Genomic DNA, 26,688 nt, shown 5'->3' with positions numbered 1-26,688 from the left:
TAGCTTTACACTGGTCCTGGTAGCAATGTTTTCATGAATAAGGTTCGCTGCATTGACATATATCTAAGGACGGGCCTTACGGGCAATAAGAATGACAGCGGTGTGCAGCACACGAATTCGGTCCAATCGTGCAGTCTTACGCCACAACGCGATTAGTTGATGTCGTTGATGAGTTCGCATCACGCGCGCGATTGGTCGCAAATAGTTGCGTTAGACTGCACGATTGGCTCGAATTCATGAGTCATACCGCTGAACTAGTACCATTCTTAGTGCCCGTAAGACCCGTCCTGAGATATATGGCAATGGTTAGCTGATTCAGCGGAGATGATCCATGCCTTTGTGTCTGTTTTGCTCCATTTTCCTCGCACCTGCGCGAAACGCGATACTCGAGAGCAGCCTGAATGAAATCATCCTTGTTGTGCCCGTGAATGCCCTTTTTGTCAATAGGTGAAATAAAGCGTTAGGCTTGTTTTGGGTCTCGGTGTGAACTTCGGGTCTCCTCTGCGAGTGAGTGGGCGAAAGTAGCAATAATCCGTTTAGTGTGAACTCTTTAATTTTTGGATGTCAGTGACGAATTATGAACGACTATGAGAAAAACTAATTGTGTTTTTCTTCTTTGGTTAGATTTGAGAGTAAAATTCTAACAAAATTTAGGAAGTTTTATCATGTCAGAGAAAGATAAAAGCAGTAAGATGTGATAATGATTTACATCCAGACCTCTAAGCATTTTCTTCAATCTTCAATTTTTAGGAAGTTTATACAATGCAATTAATGAATTTCATTTCTAACTCTCTAGTTGTAAGGTTTTGGTGATGGTGCTTTAATTAATTCCAACTTGAAAAAACAATTAATGCTATCACTAAAACGAAAATATACTATACATTTATGAGTGTCCGCGGTCTTCTAATGAAGTATAATGTACTAATAAATAAAAACAAAGAAGTTAATCTTGTAGATAATGTCAGACAATGTCAATAAAGTCTAAACGGGTAATTCGGATTTATACAATTGAAAATTAAATGGAGAATCCATTTATTATCTCCCTTTCAACATGCCAGGCCAGTAGACTGGCCCTCATTATTCGACTAGACTTAAGACGAATTCCATAACCTGATTCACTCCCCTAGTACAGTCTGCCACCTAAGTTTTGTTCTCAAAAATAATTATAGGTAAATAATTTCTATCAACACAATTTTACATAGGTTTTTCATTAGTCAGTCATAAAACTACAAAAAGCGGCAAAATCTTAAAATCAAAAATTCTGATGGCCTGGCAACTTTGTCGTTTCTGAAGTTGGTTAAAAATTGATTGATTACTTTTGATTGAATTTGTTTCATCATTCAAAATTCGATATTTATCAACAAAATAAAATAAAAATTACTTTTTATTTGTCGTTAGTGCTTTTCTTTTTTAGGGTTCCGTAACTCAAAAGGAAAAAACGGAACCCTTATAGGATCACTCGTGCGTCTGTTTGTCCGTCTGTCACAGCCTATTTGCTCCAAAACTACTGGACCAATTAAGTTGAAATTTGGCACACATATGGAAGTCTGTGACCAAAAGACGGACATGTAATAAAAACAAATGAATTTTAAGCATAGGGGGCTATTTTAAGGGGAATATGAGAAAATTTAAAAACAAAGTTTTGCAAACCATATCGTGTTACATATTAAATGAAAGGGCTTATTTTGAGGATCTCAAATATATTTTTTTAATAATTTTATATGAAACAGTTTAGAAGTTATTTAAGAAAATAGGCAAAAAATTACCTTCCCCCCTTATCTCCGATACTACCGGGTCTAAAATTTTGAAAAAAATACACATAATAGTTCTTTACCTCTAGATGACAGGAAAACCTATTAGAAATCTAGAGTCAAGCGTGAGTCGGACTTAAGAAAAAAAAAACGCGGTTGGGCTGTTTTAGGGACACAGCCGTAATAGTTTACGTGAAACTCGGTGTGGACAGCTTTTGCGAAGGCCGAAGGCCGAGCTACGCGTAGGGCCGAAGGCCCAAGCATCCCTCAGAGGCTTAACGCACGGCCGAAGGCCGAGTTGCGGGAGGTTAGTGCTCAAACACAGAACAATTATAGTTCAATTGTCTGAATGCGAAGGTCGAAGGCCCTGAAGGCCCGGAGCCTCCGACATATGCATGCTTCCTTGAAAGGAGATTGTCGATTTTGTTCTATCTTTTGTTAAGCGATTGGGTCCGATACCTATAGATTACTGGAAAAACGTATAAGTCAACTAAGCGTGAGCCGGACTTGAGAATAAGAATTGTGGATAAGCTCTATCAGGGCCACAACCGCAATTGTTTATGTGAAACGTGGTGCGGAGAGCTAGTGCGAAGGTTGATGGCCAAGCTCTGCGTTGGGCCGATGGCCTGAACCATCCGAGATAGGTGCTGCGCCTCCACGCAAGGTCGAAGGATGAGCTTTAGGAGGTTAGTGCTCAAACAGAACAAATAATTGGTTTAAGTACGAGTAGCTAAATGAGAAGGCTGAACTGCCGTATATCAGAGGGTCTACCGCGAACATCAAATTTCGCAAATTGCGGGGATTTCTCTTTTACTCCAATGAAACCGTAATTAGAGTGACAGAGAGAAATGCCAGCAATTTGCGAACTTCGATTTCCGTGGTTATAGCCCTGTTATCTTGAAATAACAGAGATACGCCTAACAATGAAAAAAAAAAATGTAGGCACTATGCTTAACATAATACTTGAACAAAATTAAAAAAAAAATTGGGTAACTAACTATCCTAAGATAGCCAGCCGTGTGTGGAAAAATTGAATGAATGTACTTAAGAACTTCGCTTTGCTCGCTCGTTCGAAAATGTGTGCAGTACGGAACCCTTGGGACGCGAATTCGACTCGCACTTGACCGGTTTTTTGATAATCTATATTAACATCACTTCATCATTTTAAGTACCTATAGAGTTCTCCACAACTACGAGTAGACAAAATGTTGATCTTAAAGTGGGTTATATCTCCGTTTCAGTAGAGTGTACAAGTGCCTTCTTGCAAAGGGCATACTGCATGTGGGCAGTGACTGTACTTCTTATATCTATAACATAAGGCACAGACGGTACTGATCTTAAAATCTGCAGTGGACCGCCGATCTTAGTCGGCAAAAATTGGGGAATCTTTTTTAATACGGTGATTTTAGCTCCCTAATTTTGTTTAGTCCGAAGATATTAGGGACGACAGTGACATGGAACGCGAAAGAAGAGCTTTGGCTGTCCGTGGCAACATGATAGCCCGCAGGTTTGCCGGGTGTAGCAGGGGAGTCAAACGTACATTATTTAATGCATATTGTCTCTCTTTCTACACCTGTCAACTGTGGGTCAAGTACAGCAGGAAATCGTACAGCGCCATCCGTGTGCAGTATAATAATATATTCCGGACACTGATGGGGCTGCCGCGTTCCTGCAGTGCCTCCACCATGTTCGCGGAAGCCAGAATCCCTGACTTCTTTGCAGTGATGCGCGCACGCATTGCTTCCTTCTGGGAGGGGATGCGCCGCTCGCATAACTCCATCATCATGTCGGTGTGCCGCAACATTACTTGTAACATGTTTAGGCATTGGCTTTCAGTACATCGAAACGGAAACAAAAAATAGTAACAATTAACTATTTAACTTGTTTTACTTTGCTTTTAGTTTATTTTAGTTTTAAGTTTTTATATTTAATTTGATATGGGTGTACTATTTACTGTACGTGATGCCTGAAAATAAAACTTTATTTATTTATTTTATTTTTATTTTATATTAGATTTCGTAAAACTGTTTTACAGTACATATGGTCCTATTTTCCCGCACGTGCTTTTCGTGCGATGTCAAAAGTTTAAAGGGCCATATGTAGTGTAAAACGTTGTACGATACACGTGCGAATAGGTAATTCGCAACTCGTGTCGATTTAAAACACTCCCTTCTGTCGTGTTTTAATTTATCGCCACTCGTTTCGCATTTCCTCTTTTCCGCACTTGTATTGTCTTGTATCGTAAATAACTATTATTATTATTTTATGACAAAGTCGTAAAATGGCAAAATCAAATCGAAGGTTTGAATCACTTAAATTGTTAAGTGTTAATTAGAAGTGATATTCAAATCGTAAAATGACAATTTTACGACTTTGACAAAAAACGACGACGCAACTTTGCCGTCATGAGCACATTTTTTCGCAAGGTTTTTCTTTTACAAAATGTACCGTGTTTATTACAAATTCTTATTACTTTTTCGTATATTTATTTTGAGGTACCCAAATGGATGATTAGTCAAAACTGAAAGCTCAATGTTGCATAGGACGGTTGCTATTGAAGTGATTCTTGTGTTTTATTTTTTGTTTTCAGAAAACTAAATGTATTATTTTTTGTTTCATGTAACGTAGCGGTTCGGCAATTTTATTCAGGTAATTAACTCCACGTTTTTTCTTAAGTATTTTCAAAGGAAATGCAATTTTTGCGTATGTCAATGATTCTTAAATAATTAATATTACATTATATGTTTATATTAATTTGCTTAAATATTGTCAGAGACGTAAATAATTTACGTAATTAGCCAGCTCATTCAACACGTTCTCTTTTATATTTAGTTCGCCTTTGTACTAATGATTTGTGTTCTTTTATGTTTTATGTTTCTTTTTGTACAATAAAGTATTTTACTACTTCTACTACTACTACTATTTAAATAATGTTATACCTATACGTATTTTAGATAGAAATTAAGTATTATTAGAAATTTAGTAATTTATTAGTGGTACAAAAAAGTTTTAATTAAAATTATATATATTTAGCGTTTATATACAAAGATAAATTTAGACCAATAGCGATGCAATGCAAACATCTACATGTGAGGCGCGAATCCAATGGGACATGCCAGAAAAATGTCGGGTACGTGACACTTTTTTTAACACTGATAAAACTAAAAAGCCGATATTTGGAATTATATCGTTTGATAACTTTAAATTCATATAAGTAGGTAATGATGACATTTCTGCATCACGTCCCCGAAAAAGTAGACCTTTTTGATTTTTAATCTCGGCAATAAGCCAACAATTTTTTTTTTTGAATGAATTGATTTTAATTCAGAAACCCAGAAAATCTTAAGAAAATTAGCGTCTGTAGAGAAATAGAAAGCACAAGAGAGCAAACCTTAGTTTTGAACACATCCTGGCGTACAAATCCCTTATTATTTTTTTAAAACTCAAAAATAAGAATTTATGTATAAAATGAAATAAGCAGAAATAAAAATAGATGCAAACCTTAGCCTGGTGACAGTGCGTACGCGTGGCGCAAATCGAATCAGGCGCAGATTGGCTCGGCAATTGGCAATTCCTTCCTTCCTCTAATTGCGGAGCGGCGCCGCCGATCCGCTTAATGCGCTTAGGGTTATGCATAGCTTTACAAATGACGGTTTTATCAGAATAATAAAGAGAATTCAAAAATATTGGAAATAAAATTTTATTTTAAATGTGGGCCCGGGAGACATGTACGAGCGGCGGCTGAAAAGTTCGCGGCATTGGAAAAATATGTAAGAGTGTATTCACTAATTTTATTTTTCAATATGATAATCATCGAGGGATATGCACTTTTCAAATCGAGCAAATACATATTTAAAAAGAAATCGTAGATATGTTTAGTTCAAATTTATTCGTCTCAAGTAGGTATCTAGACGTTTTAATTAACTAAGTAAGTAATTATCACGATGAATTCTGTCTAAATGATGATGAAATTGGTTTTACTTGCTTACATTTAAAATTTATACTCGTAAATGAATTTTTGATACTAAAAAATCACCTAAATACGATTCGAATAACCGCATTCGCTCACGACTGACTATTTCTTCAAATGTCTCCACAAATTCGTTATCACGCAAATTCGCCTCCAGCTCCAAATCTAATCGCTGAAGAAATCACTCGTTTATTCTCGCATCCTCGTATCATCATCCTATAAACATGTAAATAAAAACCCTATTTCGTACACAGCAAGGTTGATGATGTATCAAAAATTGAGTGACATAAGAGGATGGAAGAGCATGGTAAAAAATTGGCTATGCCGGATTGGCAATCTCCCGCGAATGAGATTGGCTCAATCGATGTCTATTCAGACGCGTTATATTCTACATTTGATTTGTCGTATATCGAATTTGTTATATGAAGTCACGCGCCGTGATGTAGTGTCGTCAAATTAACTGGAAACAAGGCAAGCCAGGACTTTCGGTTGAATATCAAAATGGCGAAGTCTCAAGACATTTTTTTATTTTTTTGCTTATGTTACATGTATGTGTGTTTTGTGTGTGTTAGTGTTACATTGATAGCTTATTAGCCAGGACTAATCATCGCAAAACAAGCATTTAATTGCAATTCACATACATAGCTTAGTTACATAATTTGCAATTGTTTTGCGATAATTAGTCCGGGTAGCTTATTATGTGGCGAAGTAACGCGGAAGTGCGCAGATAGTGAGGAATTAATCTTGAAACGCGTTTAACAATTCTTTATTCAACTTCCGTCAATCCGTCGTGGCTATTTATAAATACCAGCTATCAATATCCCTTTACTAAAAGCAACTACCGAACAACTATATGCTCCAGCACACTATTGACATTGACGACATCGTCATGATGATAGCTATTTTTTAAAGAAAAAGTAGACAGACCAGCTGGTTCACAGCGTAAAGTTTTACTTCAGGCAATCCATCAGATATGGAAGTAACTTACCTAATAAATGCATTTCCTTTTTTCAAACCCATTTAACGGGTACCTCAAATGTCGATCCCTTAGATCATTTAGTATATAACTGGAGACTCGGCTGTTATTTTCTGTATAAAACAGTCTGCCGATTTTTGCGGGAGAGGAGCACGTTAAATGTATGGCTATTTGTACATTATTTGTACGTAACGTACAAATAGCCATGTCAGATAAACGTCAGTCCATACAAAAGTTTGTACAATTGTGCAAGGTTTTCGGCAGAGGGTACGCTCTTAAAGTCGACTCCGGTTATTAAATGCTCTAAGGCGGCGGTCGGCAACCTGCGGCTCGTGAAACTGTCACTTGCGGCCTGCGAGCCTCTCTGGGTATGTAATATCAAAAAGAATAGATAGTATAGAGGGGTCCTGTCATTGTAAATTTTGTAGTCACTGTAAATTTACTGCCATCTATCGACACACGACTAAAACTCAAAATGAAAACGTATAAAGTTATCAAAAAATGTATATATATGGATAAATGATTTTATTATTTTTATATCATTTTGATCCATGTTCATTCACTGATATCTATGTGTTAAAATTGTTAAATATGAAACGGTGTCTTCACGCCATCTAGCCGAGGATAGGCTAAAGGTGTGTGCGGCATCTATTCGAGAATGACTTTTACTTGAATTCCGAGGCACGTTTTTTCCTTAGACTTTATTCGTCTTATACGAAGTTACATATGTCTTTGGTAATATTGAGAAACGACAATGTCTGATAAAGTCATAAATATTAACAAAGTGCGGCCCGCGTCAACGTACTCATCGTTAACTACGCTACTAAAACTACGCAAAAAAAAGGTTGCCGACCGCTGCTCTAAGGTCGAACCTAATGCAAACTTGAAAAGCAGGAGATTCCGAGATTGTCAACCATCTTTTTTTTCCAGTCCAGTAAGATCCACGTGAATAGTCCTGCTAATAAATGCCGTTTGACCTTTGTAAAGCTCGCTATTCACAGGTCACTACGTGTGAATGGCTCCTTTCAAACTAGGGACACAGACAGACGTGTCGACCGCAAACGTTTTTATTTGTACAGTCGTTTCTAACATACATAACGGCCGTAAGTGACTTTGAAATTGTAATTTTGAATATTAGACCAATAGTGGGACCGGATTTTTGCACTAAAAGTTTTGATAATTCTAAAGATGAAAAAGTGATACTTATCTGACATGGGACATATTTTTAAGCATATTTGTAAAATATGATGAAAAGTTAGAACGAGCGTTAGATATAAATTAGGTATTTATATATTTTTAGTAATGATTTTTTAATATTGAATTAAAGTGCAATGTTTAAGTTCCATCGTTTATAATATGTATGACGCTTTATAATGTAAAATTATTAGAAATTTTTTTAACGTGCTTCTTAGTCAAACTACAAATTAGCTTATTATTTTGTCGATATTGAATTAAAGTTTAATAAATCCACAACAACATATCTAAATTCTTAAGTTAATAGGCAAGCTAAAAATTTAGAAGAATAAGATATATGCTTTAGAATTAATATGCGTTTTTTGTCCTATAATATCTAATATTGAATTAGAGTTTGTAAAAATAAGTCTATTACTATAAAATAATATACGCAGCCATATTATGGAAAATAAGAAATTTCGGTGTGTAGCTTGCATTGTAATAGTAAAATATATTTAAAAAGGCGCGAAATTCATACATACGCCGCGCTGGTCCATCAGTGTCGCCGGCGCGGCGCCCGAGACCCTATCATAGCCTACCTATACCTCGCCCCTCGCCTCGCCCCACCTGCCGCTCACAGCACTGTCTGTCTTTTCTTATCATTCATTTGTTTGTTTACTGTGGACATATATAAATTAGATGCGGACATTACGTGAAATTAAAGGGGTCCCTTTGTTTCCCATAAAGTTTTAAGTCATAATGTATTGTTTGTCATATAAGAACCTTCGGGCTCTCGAATTAAGGTTTATTTTTGAATGGCCTTAGTAGCAGTTTGATAGCGTTGACTCGGCTCGGAGAGTTGGCGAATTGGCGATTCATTCGCCGAGTTAGCGGATCGGATACCAAGTTATCAGTTAGTTTAGTGGCCGAGTTGATTAGGAAGAACATTTGAATTTCGAAATTGTAATAAAAATGTACATGATATTCACAACTATTTTTTACCATAGTTTGTCAAAGGACTGTCTCATTTCAAACATAGAGAGAATCATCATACTATCTTTGACTTACACTAGTACTAGCACCCAAAAGAAAAGGATGAATATAGTTTTTTGTTTTTATTTACTGACAAATTGGTTTGACCGACTATACCTATTTCTGGTTCCTATTGTATTGTATTGTAGTTCGGGCGATTTTCCGCAACTCGACGTCTTGCGCCTATTTTGCGTGATAGGGGGTGGACTAGTCTTGCCAGCCCAGCTCCTCGAGGAATCCTATCAGACCTTTGATGTTGAGTAGGACCTCGGGGAGGTCACTCGGGGATCCGAGATGTTTTGCCCTGTATGGGGCCAATCCGCTGCATTCCAACACCACGTGAGAGGCTGTTTCTTCTTCCTCCATGCATCCACGGCATAGGGGACTGTCTGTGACACCTGTTATAAAAAGATGTTTGTTAAAAAGTCCATGACCTGTTATGACACTGGTTACCATACTCAGTCGAACCTTTCCTAGTTGAAGGAGCGCCCTTGTGAGCTTACCGTTCATGCTCGGCATGGCTTGCTTGGCCTGTCTGCATCCAGTTTGGTTTAGCCAGTGTTCTGTGTGTAGTTTCCCTGTACGTGCCAGCAGCATTGAGCGTACCTTACTAAACGGTATCGGGAGGATCGGTTCCGGGCCAATCGCCCCCGCACCCGATCCTTGTCTGGCGAGCTCGTCCGCGGCGTCGTTACCTCGGGATCCACTGTGTCCTTTGATCCATTGTAAGGTGATCTTATTGTTCTGACATACCTCCATTAGTCGTTCGTGGCATTCGTGTATAAGTTTGGATGTGACTATATGGCTTTTTAGGGCCATTAAGACTGCTCTACTGTCGGAGAGTATGCGGATGGAGGATCCTACTACCTTCCTTGCAGTGATGGCAGCCGCCGCGTTAATGATGCCCATGCACTCAGCCTGGAATACCGAGTTATGGGCTCCTAGCGGAGTGGTGATTGACATGTTCAGGTCTTCTGAAAAGGTTCCAGAGCCTGATCCGCTGTCTGTTTTGGACCCATCAGTGAAGATTCTCAGCTCCCGGGGATTGAGTCCTTCGTAGTTGTCGTCCTCAAATAATTGTATTTTGTACCTTTTGTCAAAGATGGCTTGTTTGTGAATTCGATCCGTGCCCGCCATGAGCACTGGAAATTCGCTGTATACTTTTTCCAGGCATGCTGTGTGAAGAGCTCCTGTGGTGTTAGACCATATATTGAGGGTTCGTAACCTTACCGCTGAGAGACTGGCCTCTTGTTGTATGTGTAGGTGCAGCGGTGAAAGGTTTAGCATGACCTCCATGGCTGCAGTCGGAGTGGACCTCGTGCAGCCAGTGGTGGCCGAGCATGCGAGCCTCTGGAGTCTTTGTAGCTTGTCTCGTACGTTGCCTAGGTTTGTTCTTGGCCACCAAACCAGAGCACCGTAACAGAGTAGGGGGCGGATTATAGTCTTATAGAGCCAAAGGGTAATTTTCGGGTTGAGTCCCCACCTCCTACCAATCATCCTTCTGCACTGCCAGAAGACTACTCCCGCCTTGTCTATGCGTTTGTTGATGTGATTGTTCCAGTTGAGTTTACTGTCGAGCGTTAGCCCTAAGTACTTAACTTCATCGGTCAGCTGTAGCTCAGTCTGGAAAAGTGTTGGTCTGGTAAAGTTGCCAAGTGCCCTTTTATTGGTGAACATTACCATTTCTGTTTTGGTGGGGTTAACTGATAGGTCAAAATCTCTACACCAGCGTTCTACGATCCGAAGAGCTGCCTGGGTGAGGTCGCATACTGTACTGGCAAATTTACCCGATATTAATATTGCCAGATCATCAGCGTAGCCTATTGTGTAGAAGTGTTCCTCGTTCAGTTTGGTTATGAGGTTGTTGACTACTAGGTTCCACAACAGAGGTGACAGAACTCCCCCTTGAGGGCATCCTCGCACCGCCGCTACGGCCTGCGGTTCACCTACATACCTTATTGTCCTTTGATTTAGCATGTTCATGATCCACTTTACTAGTCCGGGTTCAGCGCCGTGGCTTTCCAAGGCGTTCCCTATACTGGAAAAGTGAGTCTTGTCAAAAGCGCCCTCTATGTCAATGAAAGTGCCGAGGCACATTTCTTTGCCGTGGATGGCCCTCTCAATGCGGCTTACAACCATGTGTAGAGCCGACTCCGTAGATTTACCTGAGCTGTACGCGTGCTGGTTGTTGTGCATCGGTATGTTCTTTAGCGCTCGGTCCCTCAGGTCCCTGTCGCACAGTTTTTCCAAGGTCTTCAGCAGGAATGATGTGAGACTGATGGGCCTAAAGGATTTGGCAGCTGTGTAGTCGTTCTTACCTGGTTTAGGTATGAATACCACATTTACATCTCTCCATCTCCTGGGCACGTACCCCCAGGCTAGGCAGGCTGCCATGATGTCGGTCAGGGTTTCCTGGATGAGTCCTAGACCCCACTGTAGGAGAGCGGGGAAGATCCCATCCGGACCAGCCGCCTTGAAGGGATGGAAGCTGTCTATGGCCCACCTGAGTTTCTCAGCGGTGACGACTCTGTGCGCCATTTGCCAGTTGTTGTCCGTTGTACTGTATTCCTCGTCCTGCTGATCTGCATCGGCGAGACTTACGCATCCTGGAAAGTGAGTTACCAGGAGAAGGCGTTGGGTCTCTGCAGGGCTAGATGTGTATGTGCCATCGGGTTTACGCAGTGAGCCCAATTGTGATGTGGGCTTGTGCGCTAAGGTTTTCCTTACCCGGTTGGCGTGGTCAAGTGTTTCAATGCTGCTGCAGAAGTTCCTCCATGACAGGGATCTCCAGTACCGCAATCTCTTTTTGTACCTGGCCTTGGCTTCGTAGTAGTTATCCCAGTCCACCTCAGCCGTTGTGTTCATGGCCCTGTTGAAGAGTCTTCTGGTTTTCCCCCGGAGTCTCTCCAGTTCTGGGCCCCACCACTGGTGACCCTTTATGGCAGTCTTTGCCGGTGGTTTTAAGGGGCACGCCTTGTGGTAGCTGTCTACGAGGGTATCTGGTTCCTATTGTCATGTCCTGTCCTATTCAACGTCAATATCATATTATGTATATTATAAACCAACTGCTCAATATTACACGTATACATATTGAATATACAATAAGGTAAGTGACCTCACCTTATTGTATATTCCGTGTCGGCCGTATATGCCTATATACGGCCCACCTTAAATTAAAATGGTTTTTTTTTTTTTAATTTTTTTTTTTTTTAAATAAACAGGATATTAAGTATGAAAAACTCACTCAAATAGGTATCTTATTTATTGAAGTTTCTTCATTATACCAAAATAGTTATAAAAATATTACGATACTCTTGGAAAATATACCTTTTATAAAAGTCCTATTGTGGGCCTTATTGAACACTAGCAGGGTATTACTTAATCCCGCAAAAAATAATAATTTTGACAGTAGACAATAACAGATTTTATTGTTTTTAACTTAAGAGTTATACATATACAAATAACAATATTTGGTACTTCACAACAAGAGGATATTTATAATAAGTTAAAAATAATTCTTTTGGGCCTTATTAACTAAAGATATAAAAATTGTCTAGTTTACGCGAAAATAGTAGGTAACTAAAGTCACTAAACATAAAGCTTTATTATTATTATGTCTTAACATCTGGGGGCACGGCAGTGCCCCCGCCAAGACGAGCAAAGCGCAAGGGCACTATCTACCTTTTCTCGAAGCGCTTCGTCGTTTTTTGGAACCCTCATAACTTGGGGTTGGATTATACTAGATAAACAAAGTTCTCGGACTTATTAAGCATATCAATTGCATAGCTCTTATACTTTAGATTTTATTCTTATCTAAAAACTTCGATTTCGTCACTGACTCACTCACTTGATGATTATCAATACCTTTAGGGTACTTCCTGAAGTCCTCTAAGAAGCTGAAATTTGATATGTAAGATAGTTTTAGTACACAAACAACAAATAAATTCAAAAACTTGATTTTTTTAATCCTTAAGGGGATGATGAGGGGGTTTAATCTTGTATGGGGAATCAATAATCGCTGAACCGATTTAGTTGAAATTTGGTATGTAGATAGGTATTGTTATGGGAAAGGATATAGAATAGATTTCAATCTCAAAGTTTACCCTTACGGGCTGAAGGCAGATTTCAACCCCAAAGTTTACCCTTACGGGGTGAAGGGTTTATATGGGGAATCAGTAAGAAGTACATTGTGTAACAGATGCCCCCAGATACTTATTTCAGGATTTTTAATAGTAAATCACCCCCAACCCTTTAAATTAGGGGATGGAAGATTGTCATAAGCAACTTACAAAAAGAAGTGAAATCCCACCAACAACATTTTGATGTAAAATGTTGCCCAGACGAAACCATAAGGCTCGCACTGTCAAAAAGTTATCAGATCTCTTGCCAAGCTTCTAACTCTACAAGCCCTAACTTCACTAGCTCTACACCTTAGTCAAAGTATGTAGCTCGGCCGTTTCGTTTCTACAAGAACTATTGTATGTATAATAAAAAAACCGCCCAAGTGCAAGTCGGACTCGCGTTCCAAGGGTTCCGTACATTACACAATTTTTAACAATATGTTTTTTTAGTGAAAAGTGAGTAAAATGTCTTTTAAAAACCCGTAGGAATCGGATCAAAAACTAAGTACTTAAGTCCGACTCACGCCACAGATTATACAATAGTTCTTACGAACTGATACTTATCTCTCAAACAAAACGCAAGTACCTACCGTTTTGATACCTACACAAAAATACAATGGAGTGACCTTCAACGCGCCGCTCCCCGCACCGCGCGCACCGGCACAACGCTAGGGTTGCTGACGCTTAGAAATGATAAATAAATACCCACTTAAACAGAGGAGTGAAATAAAAGGAAAGCTAAATCTTAAATTATACCTAATATTCCGATTATGCTTTAGTGTTTGCGAAATAGTCATTTTAAAAGGTCATATGTCCCTGCAGTAACCGCAGTGTTTACGCCGTTTTATAAACCGCGCAATAATCCCAGCAAGAATTAGTTTTAAAACTTCGTGTAATTTAAAACCAGATAGAGATTAATGTTACATAGTAAAGAAAAATAATAGAAACCCCATGAATAAAGGTAATTAATTATAAGTTAACCAGAGCAAAAATGAGTAGGCACTTTCCGGTGTAAACTTACTGTCGTTAAAATAAACATTTACCAAAATAAATTAAAAATTTACTACCTATTTCAAATAGATAGATATCTAAATCTATACATTTGTCACACATATTAAACATTACATGTTTAATTAAAGAAATTCAATAGTAGGTAGTTACCTACTACCCGCGCGATTCGAACTTTAAGATATCGCGCCGTTAGACTTCACTAGATATGAAATAGTAAAGATATGTGACGTTCCACGGCAAAAGGTACCTTATGGCGGCTGGCGCTTACGCTTATTATTATCGCCACTCCAATATTCAGTCGGGGCAATGGTACCTTTTGCCGTGGAACGTCACATATCTTTACTATTTCTTATCTAGTGCATCTCTAATTCATTTCCCGAATCCCGCCGTCCGTGTAACTATCGTAAAAATTGACAGTGCGGCGCGCGGTGACGTGCGTACGTGAGCGCGTGTGGCAACCAACTGGCTTGCTTTTCTACCGTGAACGGGAGCAGATTCGTAGGTATTAATCCGAGCTCGCGCAGAGAGTTCCATAGGCCTGCTCACGCTTAGCTCCACATTTCTAATAGGTTTTCCTGACATCTATAGGTAAAGAGTATATGTGTATTTTTTTCATAATAAAAAGACCCAGTAGTTTCGGAGATAAGGGTAATGTTAATTTTTTGCCTGTTTTCTTAAATAACTTCTAAACTATTTATTTTAAAATTATGAAAAAAATATATTTGAGATTCTAATTCTAAAATGAGCCCCTTCATTTGATATATAACAAAGATATAGTTTTTTTTCTTCTATTTATCATTCATCTCAAAAGTGACCCCTTTATTTAAATTTATATTACATATTTACTTTACATGTATGTCTTTGGGTTATAGACAAGTTTCAACTTATTAGTCCAGTAGTTTCGGAGCAAATAGGCTGTGACAGACGGACAGCCAGACACACGAGTGATCCTATAAGGGTTCAGTTTTATTCCTTTTGAGGTACGGAACTCTAAAAATAATGATTATAATAAGTTTTTCACCTTATGCCCATGTGGCGGTAGCAAAACAGCCAAGCCACATATTTTGACTAAGGTGTAGAGTTAGTGAAGGAGCTTGTAGAGTTTGAAGCTTGGCTCGACAAGAGATCTGATAACTTTTTAACAGTGCGAGTCTTAGCAACATTTTACATGAAAATGTTTTTGGTGGGATAATTTTTTACAGTATAAATATTTCTTCGTAACAGTTAGTATTATCTTTTAACATGATTTTTACTGTACATCTGGGCCCTATTTCACCAACGTGACAGGTGCGACATTTGTCGACATCACTGTTACTGACGTCACAGGCCTTTATAGGCTACGGTAACCGCTTACCATCAGACGAGCGGTGTGGTTGTTTGCCACCAACCAGTGTTGGGCGTAATTAATTACTCGTGTAATTTAATTACATGTAATTTAATTACATAAAATTTAATTACATGTAATTAATTTTTCTGTGTAATTTGCAATTGTGATTACATTAATTAGTAATTAAATTACTCAATTACTTTTCATTTACCTTTTTAATAATATGCAAATATGAACAAATTTACTTGTAGTAATTATAAAGAAAAACTTTTATGAATTCCATTATACGCTGGATAACGTTATAACATATTTTTTATCCCTGGAATCATACCTTTACAGGGTACTATGTGACAAACCACGTTGAATATGGCGGTCGGCGCTTACGTCGCGTAGCACCGCATTAGTTTTCACGATGCACATCCCTGGTGCGCCGGGTGCGGGCCAGCCCCAACCCTATCCTGTGTGTGATAGCGGACAGACTTGACTGCCCGTATATGAGACACTGCTGCGAAATGCATGTTTCCAGCAGTGTATATATATTGTAATAGTTAATTAGGTACTAACATTAGGAACGTAAGTCTACTAACAAATCTGTATGAGTCCATAGTTGCTCGAAATAAATATTATTCATTTCATTTTCATTTCATTAGTTAATAGGGCGCCGGTAATAATGACGTAAGCGCCGACCTAAGGTGCCTTTCGGGTTGGACTGTAGCAAAGGGGGGGCTGGGACTTGGACAATTGTCACAAGAAATACGACAGTTGTCACGAAATTCCGACACAGAACTCATTTACTGTCATGAATTACCGAAAGTTCTTTGAAATCTTGTGTCAATTGTCATCATTATCATCATAAACAAGAAAGATACCTGTTTTTTGCCGATATAATAAAGTTTTTTTTTTAATAATACAATGATAGTGACAAACAGGAATAAGGCCCGTCCGATGGTAAGCTATAACCGTAGCCCATGGATGCCTGTGACGTCAGCAACAATGTCACGTTGGTGAAATAGGGCCCTGGTGCTACATTACGACACCGGTGCTATAATAAGCACATTAAAACACTCCCTTTGGCCGTGTTTTAAAATTCGTCATTCGTTGCAAAATTTCAATTTTTCGCACTTCTATCGTAAATAACTACCTATGTATTGATAAAAAAAGTTACCTATATAAGTAAGTAGTTACTGCCTTTAAAAAGTATAAGTGTCTAAATGTTATTAGACTTTTTGATTCTTTAAAACGTCTTTAGGTCAATAAAGCAAGTGAAAAATTATTAGAGTTAGACCAAGAAAAGTCTGCAGCGATTTGGACAGCCCACGCAGTGAAGGTGTTATTTATAAGTCATAATTTCATAGAAGTTTCTTCAAATCGGCCTTATTAATGAGAGATTAAAAATATTCAAAATTATCTAAAAATATTTTAATCTATTATTTCATCTCATACGTTCAATAAGGCCCGGGACTGGACCTTTTTACCTGCACTGACAGTGGATCTTCTTAGCAACAAGTACAAATTCAGAATAATAGGGAGCAACTGCTATTTTTGAATGCTGGGCCTTGTTACCCGCCGGGCCTCATATGCCTGCACCTACCTTACTTATTTGTTTTACAAGGGGAAAATTTGTTGATTAATCATGCTAATATTGATACCCAAACAAGCGAAACATTCTAAAATTGAACCACAAGCGTAGCGAGTGGTTCGTAAAGTTGAACCTCGAGCGTAGTGAAGGTTTCAAGGGACGAGGGTTAAATAAAATTTTCACTACATCAGCTCGTAAAGGCCCTCTTGATTGTTCGAAACGGATAAGAAGAGTGGCATTTAATTTGATGCAAATTTTGAGTTGTTTCCGTAGGTATACTCGTAAAGCTCAGTTGGTTGGTAAAATTGACTTTAAAATGATAAATATTGAATAACGTTAGTTTGAAATTGATTTAAATGATAAAGTAAATATTATCGGAGATATATATATCGGATATCGCTCTTAAACAAAAAATATATGTCGCTAGTCATTTATAACCTAAAAGCGCCAAATTACGCAAAATTATATTGAAATGACACCTGTCTATTGAATTTGAAGAATACTTTAACAAGGGTGGTTATCTGTATGACAATGCACCTAAAATAATTTTCAAATGTATCTATTATTTCTATACTTAACACGATAACGAATTCTACGTAAACCAAACCGCGGGCAATCCCTAGTACATATAGAAATAAATAAGTGTAGGCAGAGATATATATAACTCCGTATAAGATAAATAAAGTCTAAGAAAAAAACGTGCCTCGGACGGCCAACGAAAAGTCATTCTCGAATAGATGGCGCCATTACCTTTGGCCTATTCTCGGCTAGATGGCGTTAACGACACCGTTTGGTATTTAACAATTTTAACACATATCAGTGAAAGAACATGGGTCAGTATGGAACAATAAAAAATAAGAATCATTTATCCGTAAACATATTTTGATTATTTTATACATTTTCAATTTTATTTTAAGTTTTAATCGTGTGTCGATAGATGGCAGTAAATGTACCGTGACTACAAAATTGACAATGACAGGACCCCTCTATACTATCTATTCTCTTTGGTGTAGGTAAGTTTCCATTAGTGTACCTACTATTAACAATATAACTATTTACCATTGATAATAATTTTATAAACGTTTTGCGTATTTTTTACGGGCACCGCGCTAATCGCTAGCCCGCCACCGTCGATCGCTGCCTCCTGCCACGGCGCACAGCGCGGCGCGCGAAAACGCCGCGCGTTTGAAATGTAACTCAATATAAGCGCGGAATGCATACTTACGTATCAGTATTTAGTGTCGCCGTGATTTTATATTTCTAATATTTTGTGTGGGAACTAAGATCTTTATTATGACCGTGTAATATTAACTCTACAAACTTTAATTCAATATTGGCTATACTGCTTAACCAGAAATCAATATCTAGACAAGCACATTGTCTACATTTCTAATTTTTTACAAGTATACTAAGTTGATAGATAATATCGTAATTTTACAATATCAGCTACTTTAATTCTTTATTGACAAAGTAATTCGTGTTTTTACGTTCACCAGAAAGCAGCTGTTCCAGATTTCTAAAAACCGAATATTGTGAATAAATTAAAGTGTTATTGAACATGTTACAGTTTTTTGTAACTTTAATTTTATATTTACATAGTTATTTAGCAAAATTGAAATATTTAAATATGGCCGAACGCTCCACCTATAATTTTCTAATATTTTACATAAATGTTATTTAACATGCATGCAATAACATATCAAAAAAGAAAAAACTTTAATGTTATCAAAACCCATTTTTGTTCCACCGCTGGTCTATATCTACACGCATCTAAACGTTTCCGTTGTACCTACCTTGCTACAAGCAGGCGTATTCGAATTTTAGTTATACGATCTGTTTCCGATATGATACTGATCTGTCAGTATCAAAAGTGACATTTCTTCAACCAATAACGTCACTTTTAGCAATGATAGGTCAATATCATATCGGAAACAGATCTATCAACTAAAATTCGAATACCAAGGTAAGATGAAATTCCATTTCTTACTATATGTTTCTAGTTCGATAAATCACATCAAAAAGCAATGATTCGAAAGTATTTTCGTAAAGAATTACCATACGCCATTTGAAATGAGCAGAATTAGTAGTCTTTGACTGACACTGCCATTCAGTTTAACAATAAATTGACGTTGTGATTGTTTAGATAATTGTTGTACTTTCACAATTATAAACTAAAACACAAAATTAAATAATCGTACCTTACATTAAGGTATCAAGTTTCGTAACACTTATTTTATTTACCACTGTATCCTGTGTGCAAAACGACACATATTTAATTACACAAACGGGTCTACCGCGATATAATTTCATTGTTTTTACCTTAAATTCCGACGTTTCAGCTGAATTGCACCAGCTGTGGTCACGGAAAGAACGCAATACTTACCAGAACATGAAAATGTAATCTACCTTACCTTACACTCGTAACTTATCATTCGACTTGTGCATACAAACGCACACATACCTACATGTCAACTACCTAATTAAACCCCCACCCAACGGAAACATTTAAAAAAAAAAACCTCCGCCATTACAGCTCGACCAATAATGTATGCGTTAACACGAATTTAGTAAACAATCTAAATTGAACGTTAATTGTTAAGATTTAGAGTCGGTTTTCGGGTGGGGAGTTTCGAGGGGTATAATTGAAGGCTCTGAAAGCCTCTCGCTGCCACTTTGAGCACATAATAACAAACGTGCCGTGTTTATGTTTATGCTTGCTTATGTTTACGTGTACGTTGTTCGGAGCGTAAGAAACCTAGACACCTTGCCAAGGAAACCTCGGTTAATTAGGAAGCTTGGTTAACTATTCTAACTTTATTTTTGACGATACGAAAAATTTATTAAAAACGAATTACTCTGTACCTACCTAATATTTTAGAGACGCTTTTATTACCCCAATATTTGTATGGACAACTGTAAGTGATTATTTTTTTGAGAGACATACTAAGTACCTACATAGCAAAACTCATTATAACAGTAGAACTATTCTGTTATAGTGTCTATACTTATTTAGATTTAGTAAGCAATAACTGGTATTATTCACATGAAAAGAACGCGAAAAATTGCTAAATTTATCAATATTTCAATTGGTTAAAATATGGTAGCTAGCTACCATAGCTAGATAACAAGCTGTTAAAAATATAAGTCGAATTCGTCCACAAGCGATACCCGTCTGAGGGTGAGGGCTGAGACAGCTAGAGGGATGAATTCTGAAGAAATCCTATTTCTATTATATTGCTTAATAACGTTATAGAATCAGGGACTTTATTAAAAATTACAAGAATTATTTCTCTTATTAAATATATTAAGCCAGGTCACTCACGTATTTTTAAGTCGAAGATTAAGGTGACAGTCCATTTCCAACGACAGCTGCACTACTGTTCATTTTACTATGGAAATTGACAATAACACCGACGCGTTCAGTACCAGTAGTGCAGCTGCGGTCAGAAGAAATGGAATGTTACCCTTACTCGATACGTTTCGCTCGCGGCAGCGGCATGGCAATCAATGATCAACTTAAACTGGGTTAGCGGTCGTTACAAAACGCATAAAACTGTATAAATCAGAGTTAAAACATCTTTAGTTATTACACATTTTGTGATACGGCAGTCAAAATGACGAGACTTGTAATATTGAGGGCTATCAAAGTACAATGTGTGACCAATCGATGGCGCGGATAGTCCCCGTCACGCGACGAATCGCCAAATGCGTGAAAGCGCCAGAAATGTACTGCTAAAAGCAAATAGTCGTATCTCTTTGGGAGTTTGAAACGATTTAGCCGTTTTGGTTTCAAAACAATGTGATGTTGACAACATAATAAGGTTATTATTTTAAATTGAGTCATATGGCTCTGGCGCGAACAAGTTGTTTATGGAGAAAAGAATAATAAACGTATTATTTAAAAAAAATGTTAGCTAAAATCAATAAATACAATTATTGTTTTTGTATTGGAAAACGATAACACTAAGATAAATATTAACGAAGAAAATAAATACATTTTAGAGAAATTCATACACAAATCAATACAATCTAAGTTTAGTACCTACTCTCATTTTACCACGACATACTTAAATTATTTGAAAGTTGCCATGAACATTTACGTAGTATATACAGGGTGGAAAGGCACGACGATCCTTTCCGGAAATGGGAGATAGTTTAGCCTAAGCTCTATATTTTCTCCATAGAAACTATGTTAATATGGGCAACCGTTTCTAAATTATGACCTTTTAAACATCCACGCAAAAAACTACTTTGTTCTAACCCTAACAGGTGACAGGGTCAATGAACTTACTTGTAAACAATCAGTATTCGACAGGAAATTATGCTAATTTGTTGCCATCTAACCATTTTTAGGTCTGCTTACAGCACGGTAAGAATCATTGCAGGATTTTCGCTTTCTTAGTGGTTCCACTTGTTCAATACTTGAATGAAATAGTTATGTTATTCCTTAATATTAATAATACTAACCACAACATTGTTTACAACGACAGTTCAAATGGTGACATTGACAACCACTCAAAAGTACGCAATCGTCTTATAAATATCTCTGGTTTCCTTGACTGATAAAAAGGTTTTAGTTTCTTAACACGTTTCACAAAATTATTTTCGAATAATTGGAAACTATCTAAAATAATTAAAAATAACAAGTAGGTTGTGTTAGTTGCACCAAATAAACTTGCAAAAATGAAATACTAAGAATAAATCAAGAATAAATACTTCTTCAATACCAAACTAACAAACCTTCTTGCGTGGTAGGAAATAGACAAGACGTCTGATGTTTGAAATAAAATTTTCATTGAACTATACTTATTGAATGTCATATTCTTCAAATAAAAATGTTAGATGCTCGTGGCTATTTAAATTTGTGGGGCTGTGTAAAAGATATGGTGTACCAAACCAAACGGAATGTGAAACTGCGGACGAAATGAGACAAAGGCTAATTGGTGCTTTCTGCGGAGGATAAATGACGAAGAGCATACACTATATCGCATGTGCATCGACATACTCGGGTACGGGCTGCGGCGGCGTTGTAATACACGGAGGTACATTTGAACACCGTATGTGAAAAGAAGATAGTATTAAATATTGGAAAAAAGTAATTATCTAAGAAAGTAATAAAATTGTTTGTAATATTTTTGCATGCATTTAATTTATTTGACATTTATGCGTCATTCATACATCATTGCGATACTGTCAACGATCGGAAAAAAGTGTAAAGTCCCGAGCTTTCCCGACGGAGATCCTTAATCTAGCCGTCATGTGCACATGCTATAGGGTTATCACCACAGTTAAAAAGTAGTATTTTTGCAATTTTTATTTTTTACTCAATTAACGATTCTTACCATTACCAATAGTCTCTGTATCACTTAAACGACCTAATACTTCCGGGAAGGATCGTCGTGCCTTTCCACCCTGTATATCTAATAAGTAACTATGTCTGGTACTAGTTTTTGTTAATAAAAATTGTACAGTCACCACACGGTATTATTATGCCATATAGGTTTCTTGCTAAATTAGAAATTCTATAGCGTAAGTATTTAACAACCAATTTAGCTAGGACCCTAAATGGCGCAACAAATTGCGGAGCGTGATTGATGGTACATATAATAGGAAGAAAATATAGTAGATAGAAGTTTTGTAGGTATGTAAAAGCGTAAAGACAGCTTGAGGCTAGGTTTACTACATTGTCATATGTTGCGCTAGCGCGAAATGCTTCCACTATCCACCGTACTTACAATCGATGTTAACCCCTTATTATCACATCAAACCGTGAATGTCCAGGGCATTATTACCGAACATGTGTACTTTGGTCACCCTTCGCTGTGACGCATTCGTCACACCCGTCACGGGCCTGTTGGGCTGATGTCCGAACCGTGACGATTTTCGGACAAATCGTTAATCGATAAGGTTGAAGGGTTTTGCAGGTCCGGGGTGTTTGTGTTCTGTTAGTTTTTCAGAACGCATAAAAGTATAAACAGTTTCGGGATTTGCAGAGAAAAAATATGAAACACAACGAGTATGTCGCGTTACCTGCAGTTTTTTTTTAAGTTTTTGGGAACTACAGTACTGCTGCAAAATTATTGACTAATAATAAACTTGGCTAACTTTGGTTACTGCATTATTTTGTAGTTTACAATTAAATTGTAAACTGTGAAAATGAGCCCAAGGCCATTAGGTATGTGTCTACTAACACTGCACTGTTCATAGACATCATTCACACATAAAAGGCATACAACTTTAAATCATTGCAAACTATTTACAGAAATATCAATACGAAATTAGCAGCTTTTCATTCCATTCTTGTGTGACACTTGACATTGGAAATAATGCTACGAAAAATCTGCCTAAGTTTGTAATTATATGCAAATGCATGCACTGTAATCTATTTGATTTGTTGGATAGCCACTACTAACTTCATTAATCTTATACTAGAAATAGGATCAAAAGGTGCCTAAACAGCAAACTAACCTGGTTACGTGACTTCAGCCGGACATTAACTGGTGTATTTGGTGATCCAGTATCTCAGTCACGGGAAATTGAATTGCCCCGCGGCCATGTTGCCCTGTCCGTGACAGAAGGAGAGTAAAACGAGTAGCGCAAAAATAATATACTTTCTGTTACTGTCATGTAGTAAGTGTATGGCACAGTTTAATTTTGAATGGATCCAGAGATCCTTAACTCTTTTTTAACCGTCAAGTTGCATAATAGGATTAAGTTAGTATACCTATATCTATTTATTTTAATCATGTTTAAAGTGTCCCCATTAAGAAAGCACATATATAACATATAGGCTTTTGTAGATTTGTGTAAGATTACCTATACTTATGAGGTATTCTTAAGCTCCAATAGACTTTCTAACTTTTAATTCGTTGTACGTTAAATCATTAGCGCTATTAGTTTAAGTCATTTATACATCGAAAATATGTAATTAGGCGGACGCAAAATCTAGTGATTCCGTAGTCTGCTAATCAATCGCTTTAAAAAATCAGGTTATATTGCAATATTATTGCCATAACAATGGAAAATTCTACATAGACCGCAATAGCTCCTAAAGGGGGAAAAACTACTTGTTGTACTAGTTGTACTAGTGCCTACGAAAACTCATTGGATTAGGTTGTCAAGCCGACCCCAGGCACCCATGAGCCGTAGCAAAATGCCGGGATAACGCGAGGAAGAAGAAACTACTTGTTTTCATATACTTCGTCCGGATTCGAACCCGCTACAAATGTGCGACAATCCGCCGCTAAGTGGATTAGAGGCGTAGTTTGGGGCGGCTTGGCGGCTTAAGGGCTTAAGCTTAGGCGGGCGGGCGGTTAGGACGTTTCTGTTTTGAAAGAAGAGTCATTTGTGTTTTATTTCGTATCTTGTAGGTACCTATATATTAGCTGGGTAATTGAATTTGTGTTATGTTATGTACCTACATTATCTTACTGTAAAAATTGTTAACATTTTTTGGGAATGACATTTGTAAATGTGACATCTGTCTAAGAAGACTTATTATTCAGGGTGACCTTAGCCATTGGACAAACCCTGAAATCCCACGTAGGGTTACTTCTCAGAAATGTTCTAACGGTAATATTTTTTAATTAGAACAAAAGATAAAAAAATAAATTATCAAACAAAAGTCATTTCCAATAATCGACAACAAAAAGAAACATATAGGTCATATATAGGTACTGTATTAATCATTGGCAGTGCTTTTGACAATTTGTTTGAAAATGTGCGGCAATGATGACATTTGTCAAAAGTCAGAATCTTATTAATGTCATAAATTAAAAAGATAATAAAAACGGTCGAAGAAGGTTTCATACTATTTATTACCTTAGGAGCTACTAACACATACAGGTTGCTCCAAAGTAAAAAAAACGTAATTTGTTAATTTATTCGTAACCGCTACACCGATTGTTGTGATACTTTGTATACTGGTTCTAAATACCCTAATTCATATGTACATTTCGGCTTTGTCCAATGGCTAGGGACACCCTGTACATAGCCAGAGTTTATGTTGGTACATATACGAATTCTATGTAGATATAAAAGGCACATGCCAACATCATTGTTCTAATTAAGTTAGTTCCAACAATGTGCTTTTTTCTAAAACAAGCTTTACCTGGGTTAGTTAATATTGTTAATATTTGATTTTGCTGTCGTTCTGACAAGTGACCCAGGGATTAGCAGTAAAATCATTCATTAAAAAAAACGCTCTATCAAGTTTTTCTCTCTAGTACCACAAAACTAAATCTTACAACCTGTAATCATTGTTTTAAAGTGTGGCCTGGGATAACCACTACAAAAAAATAATTCACACACCTTTGGTTACCTACTAATTATGTTTATGTCAGCTTCTATAAACATTAATCAAGTATGTTAATGTAGTTCTGCGACTAACAAACTGGTAACCCTTGTATGGAATGTTAATAAGCTTAAGTAAGTTTTTGGCAAAAATTCCATTTTTGGTACAAGCTTTTATCGCTGACTGTACTTTTCTTACGACAGACAACTAATACTCGTCGAGACAATTCTAAAAACCCCTAACACAATTAGGTTGCGTTGTTTCATCACAGAGTTCCTTTGGCCACCTCCTGTCTCCATCATCAGATCAGCTCGATGGTACCATAATATTGCATTGTCATCCAATTTATCCACGCATGCAAAATTTCAGCTCAATCGGACACCGGGAAGTGGATCAAATTTAACTTGCAAGATTTGATTACAGACAGACAGACATACAGACAGACAACGGTCAGGTGAAAGTAAATAAAAGCTTGTAAAGTAGAGTTGAAGCCTGAAAACACAAGACGTAACGCGAACGTTTTTGCTTCACTCATGCCACATTCGTAGGGTAGGTATCTACTATAGTGTAAATAACATTATTTGCGGTATTTGACACATTATGACTGACGTATATAGAGATGTAACTAACGCAAATCGATTGTCACAGCAAGCGATTACGATTGGATGGCACGTAGACTGAGGTATCGAATTGTGACGTATAATGAATTTTTATTTGAGATTTAAATAAAGCTAGAATTATATGGTTTTCCCGCAAGCTACCGGTCGGTCGGTGTATTTAATACACCGACCGAGTAGGTCGCACCCATTGTCAAAATTGAAACTAACTGGGGATCTATTTTAAAGTTTATTTATGTTATTTCTGTGTCAAATTTGTTGTCTGTTAAGTGACGATAAATATATCCATATTTACAGTTAATTATCCACCTTTTCCTTATTTTTATTAAAAGAAAAATGAAAAATTCATATCGATTTACTTAGACGACTACCGATTCATAACGGTGGTGTCCGGCCAACCCTAAAATTAAAAAAAAAAGACGTAGAACGTAAACGTTCGCAGTGCAGTTGTTTTCCTTTGTGATTTCGATGTGCAAAACATTTTACGTAGTATTGCTGTTGTGAGTGACAGACGTCAAATACCGCAAATAATGTTATTTACACTATAATGAATCTTGAGTAACTAATTTCAGTTGTAAACGAAGTAAAAAGAATTGTATTTGTCGACAGGAGTGTCGTCCCTGGAGGCGGCGAAAGATTTTACAGTCGACGGCCTCACGGGCTACAACGGGAAGAAGAAGAAGAAAAAACGCCGACACAGGTAACATAGGTTATAGGTTATCGCGGGCTTGGTTTCCGCAACTCGACGTCATATTATTGCGCCTATTTTGCGTGATGGGTTGGCGGCACTATTCTTGCCAACCCAACTCTACCAAGAAGCCTAGCAGACCCTTGACGT

General features: G+C 37.4%; 1 protein-coding gene across 2 annotated transcripts in view; it reads left to right on the top strand.

Moving 5' to 3' along the window:
- The window catches only part of LOC134796745 (visual system homeobox 2-like), a 154,186-nt gene that overhangs the window by 52,593 nt on the left and 74,905 nt on the right, over window positions 1-26,688 (top strand). The window contains exons 3-4 of one of the 2 annotated variants that reach the window (XM_063768942.1): window positions 4,380-4,400; window positions 26,460-26,550. In XM_063768942.1, coding sequence (XP_063625012.1) covers window positions 4,380-4,400; window positions 26,460-26,550 — 112 coding nt within the window. The remainder of the gene's footprint in view (window positions 1-4,379; window positions 4,401-26,459; window positions 26,551-26,688) is intronic. The other variant, XM_063768943.1, reaches the window with a different exon arrangement.

Source organism: Cydia splendana, chromosome 14, assembly GCF_910591565.1.
Source record: "Cydia splendana chromosome 14, ilCydSple1.2, whole genome shotgun sequence".
Lineage (NCBI taxonomy): Eukaryota > Metazoa > Arthropoda > Insecta > Lepidoptera > Tortricidae > Cydia > Cydia splendana.
Note: the sequence above shows the minus strand (reverse complement) of the source record. Positions and strands in the feature narration are given on the sequence as shown.